The 11,639-nt window shown below is 45.8% G+C and overlaps 1 protein-coding gene across 1 annotated transcript; it reads right to left on the reverse strand.

The window, feature by feature from the left end:
- Positions 1 to 326: 326 nt before the first annotated feature.
- LOC102016398 (melanoma-associated antigen 11-like) lies at positions 327 to 1,064 on the reverse strand. The gene has a single exon (XM_013505522.1). It carries the CDS (start codon positions 1,062 to 1,064, stop codon positions 327 to 329), a length of 738 nt encoding a protein of 245 aa, XP_013360976.1.
- Between the last annotated feature and the right edge of the window lie 10,575 nt (positions 1,065 to 11,639).

Consider the following 11,639-nt stretch of genomic DNA (forward strand, 5'->3'; position numbering starts at 1 on the left):
TAAAAGTGCATGTGAAATCAATCTTATTGTTCAAATAAGATGTGAAAGCTACTTCAATCTTGTAAAAAAGGAACAAGTTTTCAAAACACTGTAAATAAAACACATGTCAATTTCCAAGGAATTCAAATAGAACAGACATCATGATGACATATACTGTTATTTCCCTGTGCTCCTCTGGCCTTTCACTATTTAGAAAGTTAACTTTCTCTACAAACACAGGCTGAAAAGTGGACATCATTTCACATGGGTCAGGAACTAAGGAACTGATGTGGCCATGAATACTCCCTGTTCTTGGCATGCACCTCATCCCCTCTGTGGCCCATACCTCATACATGGGCTTGCTCCTCTCTCAAAGCTTCTTCATATAGATGTGTGTAAGACCTGGGATCTCTCCTACAGATCATGGCTAAATGCTGTAGGATTTTCATCTTGCTGGTTTCAGCGTGGGCCCTTGGACCCCACAGGAACTCATAGCGAGCAGGATCACTATTGGGCACCTGATGATATTTCACATACTGTTTCTGTACCAAATCCTCAGTGATGAATTTCCAGGGCTCCCAAACAAGAAAGCGCTTCCACTGAGGTAACATCTCCCTCACTGTCATTACTTGCCACATGTCCTCCTCACTAGCACGGTTGCCTTTCATGAAAATGACAGTCAAGATGACTATCAGGAGGTCAATTTTAGGAATGATCTCTTCATCACCCAACATCCCATGATAAGTGAGACCCAACACAGGAATGAGTGCATATATGTGACCAGGGGGATCTATTTCTCTCACATCAATGCCACAGCCCAGACGCATGCACTTACAAGCTTCTCTGAAGATCTGAGGGAAGAGCTCCTTGTAATCCTCGTCAACATTGTGCAGCATTTCTTCCTTGGTGATAAGCTCCTTCTGTTGATATTTGAATAGTAAAATTGGTACTAACTTAGCTATCTTGTCATCTAGGACCACACGTTGCAGGCTCCGAGGAACTTGCACATCCTGCGAGCTACCTGCACCATTCTCATCTTGCCTACTGAAGCTCTTATCAGATTGGCTCTTTTGACTGAAGGCCATGGCAGTGGCGGGGAGTGACAACACTCTGGATTCTGGGGACAGGTAGGTGTCCCAGGCCAAGGAAGGCACTTCTGTTGGTGTGACCTAGACTCAAGTATAGGAAGAAGTGGTGGCAGAGGAAGCAGAGGCTTTGAGACAGTTCTCAGACTTGAGAACCTGCAAGTGCACCAGGCCCTGTGCCCCTCTTTGCACAGGTCAGACTTCAACTTGCTTGCTGCACTTGTTCTTCTGACTATGAAGATGTTCAGATGTTCCTTCAGGACAGCAGAGAATGGTGATGAGGACTCAGATGCCTGGAGGAGAGACAGAGCCTGTGAGTATTCTCAGCTGAGAACACTCTCGTTAGCTCTCAAAAAGCCCAATTTCTGGTCTTCTCTTTGGGTGGTGCTCGAGGGTCTTACAGGCTACTGTCTCTTGGAGGCACTGTCTCTAAGACCCTGGGACAGGAAGTGGGAATGCTCCTCAGGCTGCAGTTTTACCGCATAACACAAGCCGTAGGGCAGACAGCAGGGCAAGAGGGGCCTAGGCTCAAGGAATCCCTACTGTTCTTGGGAGATGGAGTCCAAAATATAGGTTCAAGGCACGGATATCAACTTGACTCCTGACACTGCCTACGCCTCCTTTTCTGTGTGAATTGTGAAAACTCTTCTAGACCAAGACCTCCACTTCTGAGTTCTTGGAGCTCTTGTAAGAGGCATGGAGGCCCCTCAGGCTGCAGACCACAAACACAGTCCTGCTCTTCCAGCTCTCACAGGAGGGGTGGGCTGGACTCTGTGAGGTGCACACCATCCTGTGTGATGGTCCCCTCTCTGCTCACTCTGGGTACACAACTGTCCTTGAGCAGGGCCTGGACCCCAGCCTTCTACAGGTCTGAAGAAAACTCTCACTGAAAATGTCTTCTTTCATGATAGAGAAGAAAAGGCAGTAAGGGGATGCACATTTGGCCACAGCTGCCTGGGGGCAATAGCTGAAGTTTGAAAACTTCGATGGGGTACATGCGCTACAGGATGGGAATCTGCTATGTCCTTATCTTGATAAACGGTTAGGTCTGGCACTCTCTGTAGGATGACCTGAGGCCACCTTCTTGAAACCACAGCCCTATCTCTGTGAGCCATTCAAAGAGGAAGTGAGTGGGAGCCAGTGTACTTGTGTTCCCTGGGTCTGATGACAGGTAACAGAAGGGAAGGTTGAGGCTAGCATGCTCTGTGTTCTGTTAAGGGGCTTCTTTTGCCCTCACCTAGACTCCTGACAGAGTCTGAGATCCTACTTTTGCTTTCCTGAGTCCAGGTCCCTTGTACCAAACCCTCACCTACCTGCGAGCAGTAACTCAGAACTGAGATAGATGCCTCAATCTCTTACAGATCTGCCTAAGCTTTCTGGGAAGAATATAGGTATAGGGTAGCGGTGGAGGACCCATCTCTCTGTGTTGTGTGTAGGGTGCCTTCAATCTTTCCTTAGAATGTTTGCTTTGACTCTTGGCAGATCTGGGCACCACTGGATCTGATGAGCAAATAGGGATCCCTATGCTAACTTGAAGATACCCTCCCATATCAAGTTCCTCACCTCCCTGAGATCTCCAGGATTCTCAAAAGAAGTGAGCAGGCACCCATCCCATAGCCTGCACATAGGGATTCCATGGCTAACAGCCGGACCTGTGCCCATTTCTTCTGAAATGAGGGAGCCCTATGTGCTTCTCTAGTTTCTCCATCTTTGTCTGGGCCTAACTTTTTCATCACCATCCCTCCAGAGAAGAAATGTCCTCACCTGCTGAGACCAGCATCTAATCTCTCTGATGACTGCCCATATCCCTGCCCATGGTAGAAGTGAGCATGCCATTTAGGATCTCCCAGGGTTGACCCAGTGGAAAGGAAAACTCTGTGGGTCTGTTGTTTTGGGGCTGAGGATACCCTCAGTCCTCAGGAAGGGTACATAGTTTAGGCCTGTCATCTCTTGAGGGCCCTTGGCTGCCTTGTGTTTACCACTTGGACCAAGGTCCTTACCTCCCTGAGCGCACCCACTTGCAGCCATTTAGCAGAATTGTGAGCAGTTCACATGCTGTCACCCTCAATGGGGGCTCCTGGCTAATAATAGGAGAAGCCAGGCTCTTTGGGGTCCCTTATTTTCATGGGTGTGGATTACCATCCTACCTTCTATGATGGAAAATGGGAGAGTTGTGAGTGGCAGCAATTCAGACGTTCCAAGATTTGGAATCCAGACTCTGGAAAATCACAACTAGGGGAGAAAAAAAGGAAAAAGAAAAGAGAAGTAAATACCTGAGAATCTGGAAGGAAATGACAGGAAAAGTCAAAACCACAGAGAATTAGATGAGACAGACTACACTGCAGAGAAGGGAACAAATCAGTCTGAACTTTCTCCTTTGCTCTTGGCTCTTGAGAAAGGGAATGAATATGCAGAACCGAATGGGAACCTGGTGACTTCAGGAGATGCCAGGGAGAGAAAGTGGTGGTTCAATGGGACAGTGGTTCTATGATTTGCAGGGACAGTGTAGAGTTCTGCTCCCTCAGAATCTTTACACAGCAAACAGCAGGGTGAGGGAGCCCTGTACAGACGCCCACCGTATCCTTGGAGAGTGCCGGGGTCCACTCTGTGAAAGGGTGGAGTGCTTGAACAGGGGTCTCATAACAGCCACGGGACAGCTTTACCCTCGGGTTCCCAGTGTTACCCTCCCACAGTGACTGAGTGAGAGAAACAGTGTGGACAGGAAGAGGATGGTGTGAGATGTCCTGAGAGGTTTGAGCTCTGCTGGGAAAGGAACAGGGCCTGCCTCCCATGGCCAGAAGTCAGGCCCAGCCTGAGTTGCTCTGGATTTGAAAGTCTCTGCTCTTGTTATTATTACTGTTATCATTACTACTATTATTATTGGTACTGGGAATTGCTGCACTTGTTATTCAATCCCTTGCCCTTCTGCCTGCATCCAGCACAGACCTGCAGTCTGGCTGCCTTCCTTATCTACTAGGATGAGCTGGGACATGCCTTGACTCTGACACAGCCACAGCCTGAGCAAAGCAGAGGGCCTCTGAGAAAATAGAGAATTGCTAGACTCCAAAATTCTGGATCACAAAGGAAACTATTCATTCAAAATCACAAACACATTTTTTTTTGTTTATTTCTTACTTTTTCACGCCTCTTTCTTTTCATTTTTCCTTATTTTTATTCTCCATGTAATTTCCCTTCTTCTCTCCCTTTTTCTGTTATCTTCACCTTTTCATCAGTTTTTTCTGCTACCTTTACCTAATTCAATAAACAGCCTTCTAGTCCTTAGGAGGATGCTTTGTACTACTTGTCGCTCCTCCTCCTCCCATCCTGTAGTTTCAGCTTTCATAGTTTTCTTTTTGAGTGCTCCCTTTCTCTGTCCTTATATCTTCACTAGTATAACCATTAAGCTTTATTACCCTTTTTTTTTTTTTGGTCTTTTTGAGACAGAGTCTTGCTATGCACTTCAGACTGGACTTCAATTCACTTTGTAGCCCAGGCTGGCCTTGAACTTGCAGGAATTCTCCTGCCTCAGCCTACCGAGTGCTGGGATTACAGGCATGCACCACCACGCCTACCTAGCTTTATTAATCTTTATATAGTTCACTGTAAAAAATTAGAGTTGAATTTTTTCTACCATTAGCTGTGCTATAGTTGTCATATTTAGCACATATTAACTGTATGTCAATATCTGGGTTGTCTTAATATTTATACTATAATTGTGGATTTCTACTCAAAGGTTAAAGGCCATACCTAATTCCACCTTACTGTATGTTAATATTTGCCTGACATTACCAGGGTCACATAACAGTTGTTATTAATAGGTTTTCCTTCTATGACAATATCCAGGTTACCTTTGTGATATTAGCAATACATGGAGGGGAAAATAGCATAAGCCACATACCCCAATGACTTGCAAGGATGACAGAAAAAGTTAGAAAACAGGTCAAAGATGTTTTTGCCAGGATTACAAAATAAAATATAACTAAACAGACAATGGAAATAATAGCCAAAATGATCAAGGAACTTTTAAAATACATTAATAAAAAGCCAGCTGATCTAAAAATGATTCAAAACAAGAATGGTTTAGCAAAGATGAGAGTCCTTGCAAAGTTTCAATTAGAAATCCAGGAGATTAAAAATTATATTGAACTATGGGCAGCAGATGTGAGCAATGTGTGGACAGAATTAAAAGACAGGGAGGCTTTTAAGGACCCACCATTCAAAGACACCTTAAAAGCCAAAAGAGAAATTTAAAAATGCATCCAACAGGTGCTAGATGATTCAAAGAAAACTAATCTAAGAGTAATTGGGTTAAGTGAGAAATATAAAGAGAGCACAGATGGCCTAAAAATCATGTTCATAGAAATAATAGTGGAAAATGCTCCAAATTTAGGAAAGATATAAACACCTAGAACTCCATATAGCCATGACCAGAAAAGAACCTCTCCATGTGACATATTGTGAAAATATCATCATTTCAACACAAGGACAAATCTTAAAAGCTGTCAGTTAAAAGCAGTGAATCACTTTTAAAGGTAAACCCATTAAAATAACAGCACAAATCTTAACGCAAATCTTAAAGTCCAGAGGGCTTGAGGTGAAATGTTTCAAACCCTAAAATATAACAATTTCTAACACTGAATTAAGAGCTAATAGTAAATGGAGAGATAGATTTTCAGCATATTGGGAGGGAATCAAGAGATGGAGAAAGGGGGAAAGAGGAGAGAGGGGAGGAACATCAGATAAAAAAGGAGCAAATTGAGAAGTGTGCGCAACACCAAGTTCCTATAAAGAATGCGATCTACACACACACACACACACACACACACACACACACAGTAAAACCTCAGTTTGCGATCATAATTTGTTCTGGAAATATGCTTGTAATCCAAAGCACTCGTATATCAAAAAGAATTTCCCTATAAAAATAATGGAAATGCAGATGATTTGTTCCACAACACAAAACTATTCATATAAAAACAATTACAATACTGTAATATACTACTTAATAGTAAAGAAAATACAAAACATAAAGAAGAATTAAACAAACAAATTAGGTTTTGAAAGGTACTTACCTTTGAAAATATTTATGGCTTGTATGAGAGCCTAGAGAGGAGCGTTATGGGGTACGACGACTTTTACATATTGCTTGTATTGCAAGACAGTGCATGTTTGTCAAGTCAAAATTTACTAGAAATATTTAATCATCTTTCTGTACACTTGCAGAAAAAGTTACTTGCAATCCGTGGTATATATGCATATGCAAATAAAGGGGTCCAAAGATGCAGGGAGGGGAAAGGAGGTGATCGGAACAGGATTAAAAAAAGAATTAAGGTATGGCAGGCGCATGTACCAACTCCTCATGATGAATGTAATCATTATATATTATAAACATGTACTTCCAAGAAGAAAAAAGCTTTTAGCGCTCACCTAGGTTTCTCTCCTTGACTCCAGGGAGATCCTGGCCTGTTCCGTTTGCCGACGGGACGTGGCTGCTTCCGTCACCTAGTGAAGATCCTCACAGCAAGGGCCACCTCGCAGAGACCTGGGAGAAAAAAGTACAGCTCACCTGCACTCCTCTGTATGGGTTTCCCAGACTGACCGGAGTAGACTCCAGAGGCGCTCCCTTGTGTGGGGCAGGCCCAGGTGCTCACATTTTCCCACTACTGACCTGTGGCTGCGTCTGGCAAGCCAAGTCCACCATTTCCCTAGGACAGCAGAAGTGGAAGTACTGGGCAGGTGACTCTCCTCGGAGGTCCTGCCTCAGGCCACACCCCAGCCTGCCAGCAGGGGCAGGTTTCCCATATCTTAAATCTGAAGACCTGAGGCCACACAGCTCAGACCAAGGCCCCATCCTGCCTGATACCAAGAGCCAGGGGCAAAGGTACATTGCATCCCCCAGAGGCTAACATCTTGGAGGAGGGCGCTCTCTGATCTAGTGACCAATGTACTCTCCGTATCCCTATAATTCCTCCCTCTGAGTCCTGGAAGCAGCCCCAGCCCTCTGAGAAACTGAAACCTCCTCTGTCAGATTCCAGGTGGGAATGCAGGGCAGCACTCAGACTGAAAGAATGGGCAGGCTGGGTCCCATCTGCCATGTGCCCTGGGCCCTGCATCCTTGCCTCGTTTCTCATGTTGCCAAGGCCAGGGCCAGTGACCCCTTTTCCTTGAGTCCTTGCTCCTTCTGCACAGACCCTCAAGTCCCTCAGATTCTGTTGCAGAAGTCAGGAACTGCCTGCATGGTGCTTCCCTGGACTCAGAGCAGGAAAAGACTTCTGTGGAGTCCTTCCAGGTATGGAGTGTAAGGCACAATCTTCTATGACCCAGAATGTTACTATACTCAGAACCTCACTTATAGAAATTGGAGGGAACACACACCCAGGTACCATGCCCAGGGATTGACAGCTGACACCTGAGGCAGACAGGCGTCCCATGGGGCTCTCTATTGTGCTGTAGTGGGGGCCATCTTTCTTTACAATAGGTCTGGAACTTGGTTCCAGGCAGAGCCCGAACCCACCTCTCTGTTTATCTGAATGTAATATTTCACACTGAGGATCTAAATTCCAGGTCCCTTGAGGACAAAGTGGGGAGAGAACGCATGCTCACAAGCCTGCCCCTGTGTGGCCCAGGTCTAACAACAGAGATGGATTTGGATAGTTTAGAGACCCTCTCTCTAAGATGGGGCTAATTCACTCCCCCTTCAGGACCCCACTTCAACTGGTAACAGCTTCTCTTTGCTCCCCTCACCTAAAAGGTAGACCGCGGAACAAGGCCATCCCTTCTCTCTGATCCTACATGCTGAAATCACTGGATGTGACACACAATACCTTGCAGGGGACTTCACGGGGCTGAGAACAGGTAGTAAAGGGATTGACCACCTCGGGGCCCTCTATGCTCCTTCAAACCTAACCTGGGTGTCTCCCCAAAGCAGGAACTCATGTCTTATGTCAACAACAGTGTGCTCCCCTTTGGACAATGTGTCTGACACTTGCAGATTTCTAAGACAGAAAGGTCACCATGGGCTTGGGGAGTGGAGGTGGAGTGCCCTGACGTGTGGGTCCCAGGTACAGGGCTGACAACACAGGCAGGTATATATTATCTGGGGATCTGCTACCTGGCTCAAGGCTTCCACACCTACCCTCATCTTGACCTACCTGAGCCCAAGTCCTCTCTACTACTCCCACCTTTAGCAAGGGCCTCAGAAGCAGGCTCTGAATTCCAGAGATACCCTGGGACAAAAGGGGTGCTCATCTGAGAATTCTGTATTGCACAGTGTAGGACTGTCCACAGAGGCAGATATGGGTTATTTTCATACTGTCAGTCTCATCTGGGGCTTGTTCTCTCACCCTCAACCCCTCTACTTAACCTAATCAATCTCAAGTTCTATCTTCTCAGCCCAGCTGGAGAGCAGACCTCAGAACAAGGCTCTGACTCCCAGGTCACTCTTGACAGACATGGTGAGGAGCCCATACTATCATATCTGCCCTCTGTGTGGTGCAGGTTAAGAGCCTTAATCTGACAACTGAGCCCAGGTTGTCTTTTCTGCAACCTGAAGCAAGACCCTCAGAACAAGGCTTTAACTGTCCAGGCTGATCCTCTGGGGCAAAGGGAGCACTCACCTGAGAGTTGTACCCTGGGGAACAGAGGACAGCGGAGGGAGATCTGCATTATTCTGGATCCCATCAGGGCGGGGCTTCCTCAGTCCCCCAGGGCAGCCCCTCACCATGAGCTCACTGAGGCCAGGTCCTGTCTCATTTCCCCACAGAAGCACAGACCTGAGTACAAGGCGGTGACTCCCAGGGTCCCTGTGGCTGATAAGATAAAGGGATTCATCCTTACAAATCTCCCCCAGTGTAGTGCAGCTCGGATAACAGAGACAGATCTGGATCGTCTGCGGCTTTCCTACCTGGGGAGGGCTTTCCTTGGTCCCCACAGCTCCTCACTGTGACCTCACTGAGCCTGGTCCTACATGTTATTCCTACCTGAAAGAGGTTGCTTTTCTGAGAGCGCTGCACCTGAGGTGCATGGCAGGCAGCAGAGGCCTCTGCAGAGCATTCTGAGACCCGCTCTCTGGGACAAGGCCTCCTTAGTCATCCCGCAGCCCTCTCCTTGACTTTTCTGATCTCAAGTCTTCTCCTGACTGAAGCTTGGGTCTCAGAAAATATCTCAGACAGCACTTCATGTTCTCTGAGAACAAAGGGGTTCTGATGTGAGAATTCTTCACAAGAGTACCCGTGCTAACAACACGGGCAAATCTGGATTGTCTGGGCACCCTCTCTTGGGAAGGGCCTTCCTCTTCTAATTGAGCCCAGTCCTCTTTGTTCCCCTCAATTGATACCAGAAACTCAGAAAGACCACACCCTGCTGTGACCACACAAGCTTATGTCAGTGGCAGTCACAAAAACAACGTGGCTGGCGTCTTCTAGGCTGAGCGAAGGACAGAACAGGATCTTTGGAGTCTCCTATGGAGCAGCCATGGACCAGGAGGGGAGTGTTCAAACTGTCATTGCTGCCCAGGCTTTCCAGCACTCACTTCCAAGGCTCGGCTGAGGAGCTCAGGCTTTTGGTGACCGCTTCAAGGACAACAATGCTCTCATAGGAGGTCCCTTCTCCAGCCAGAGGCAGATCTCTTCACACTTTCCTTCTAAAAGATTGATGTTGCCTACGAAGAGCTTGAGCAGCAGCAGGGGATTGGGATGAACCCTACTTCTGTGATGTGATCCAACTTTTCATAGCCCAGAGTGTAATTTTCACATTTCAGTGCTCACCTAGACTCGGGAAGCTATTTTACCTCTCTTCCAAATGTCTGTGTGGAGTTTATGTCACTAGGAAGAGAAAACGTGTAAAATGTCCTTGTAGACCATGTGCGCATATATTAGTTTATGTATTACATATGTAGAATGGAGAAGTGTTTTAGGTACATATTTGCACAGATACTTTTGCACATGGATGTAGGTACCCTAAAAATGCTTATGTAAGCAAAGTATATTGGCTGTTACTCTGCATGATTCACCTTTTTTCCGCTATTGTATTTCTGGCACATGGCTTACGTTCATTAAAATAGTGATGGTTTTCAAAGACAGTTCTCACCCAGTACAGTGGTTTCAGATGCTTACAAGCACAATTTCTGGAAGCAAATTGTCTTTTTCGTGTTGTCCAGTGTTACGCATAGGTCATTGGCAGCTCTGGTATGAGGGGCTGCCTCAGCCTGTGCAGTGATACAGAGGCAGGAGTTTCAAAACTTTCCTCTGGCTGATGCTGTCATGTGCTACCCGTGCAGCCCTCAGCTTCCCTGCCCCTACCCACACTCAGGGACCAGCTCCACAGGCTCCAGTCTCCCCTAGGCCTTCCTCATGTTTCGGTGTTTACATCGAATTGCTCATGTTTGTTAGGTCTTCTCTCACTCTCTCTTTTCAGTTCTTTTCCATGGTTACTTCCAGAAGCACAAGACAGTACCACACTTGTTTGTCACGTTGCTCCTACAAAAACCACAGCTGTGAGGAGCAAAGGGCTAATTGGTGCATGTGTTCAGTCTATGACAGGCTATCTCCAAGACAGAAACAGCCTGGGGAAGGTCCTGGAGGCCAAAGCCACTCAGTTCACGGTAGCCGGGAAGCAGAACCGAGGAACAGTGCCAGAGATCATGCTTCCATGCCCCCCGCTCCTTTCCAGGACCATCCTATCTTTAACTGCTGGGTTAACCTGCTTATTGACCTGTGAAGAGGTAAAGATCAAAACTCACCCCCTGTTAATTTGACATCTGAACACAACTTAAACCATATTTTTCTCCAAGTAAAGACACTGAGTTTCATAATTCATCCCAACATAATGCACCCATTTCCCATAGGACTGAAAACAAAATAATCCCTTCATCAAAGTCTGAAAAATTCCAGAATTTTTCAAAAGCCAAGGTCCAGTTCTCTTCTGAGACTCAAGACATCTGTTAGCTTTGAACAAATGATTTGAGTTTTTATCGAATATCACCAACATATCAAATGCTTACCACAAAGGAGTGAGGTAGTCAAAAGTATCTTTTTATTGGTGTCCAAGGCATTCTCTCCCTTACTGTTTTAGTGCACCTACATATGAATATATTTTGTGATGCAAGTGTACATTCATTGATGTGGTTTTCCTTTATCACCTGAAATTCTCTTATCTTGCATGGTTCATATTGTGTCTTGGAGCCCTATAGACATGATGAACTTATTCTAGCTCTATGTGTTTTATGGAAGGCAGTTGTTTGAGGTCATGGACTATATGTTGGTCCCCTTGAAGTACCTCAGAATGCAGTTACATTTAGCCATAAATTCTTTAAAGAGGCAATGGAGGTAAAGGAAAGTCATTAGGCTGACCTTGAATTGTATCTGACTGGTGTCTCTTAAGCCAAGGGAAAGACCTAAATGAAGCCTCTGAGTTCACTTGCTTTTGGTTACTTCTTTGTGTTAACTTGACAGATCCTTAATTTTGGAGTATCTACAGCTGCACAAACTTATTATCATTCTACCCTTAGTATTCCCATAGACACCGCCCTTGTCAGATGGGTCCTGACGGTCAACCTTGCCTAGATCATTTTTCTGT

Source organism: Chinchilla lanigera, unplaced genomic scaffold, assembly GCF_000276665.1.
Source record: "Chinchilla lanigera isolate Chin_1 unplaced genomic scaffold, ChiLan1.0 scaffold00097, whole genome shotgun sequence".
Classification (NCBI taxonomy): domain Eukaryota; kingdom Metazoa; phylum Chordata; class Mammalia; order Rodentia; family Chinchillidae; genus Chinchilla; species Chinchilla lanigera.

Bases quoted from the DNA above. Each gene is read 5' to 3' on its own strand.
- LOC102016398 (XM_013505522.1), bottom strand. From the start codon at position 1,064: ATGGCCTTCAGTCAAAAGAGCCAATCTGATAAGAGCTTCAGTAGGCAA.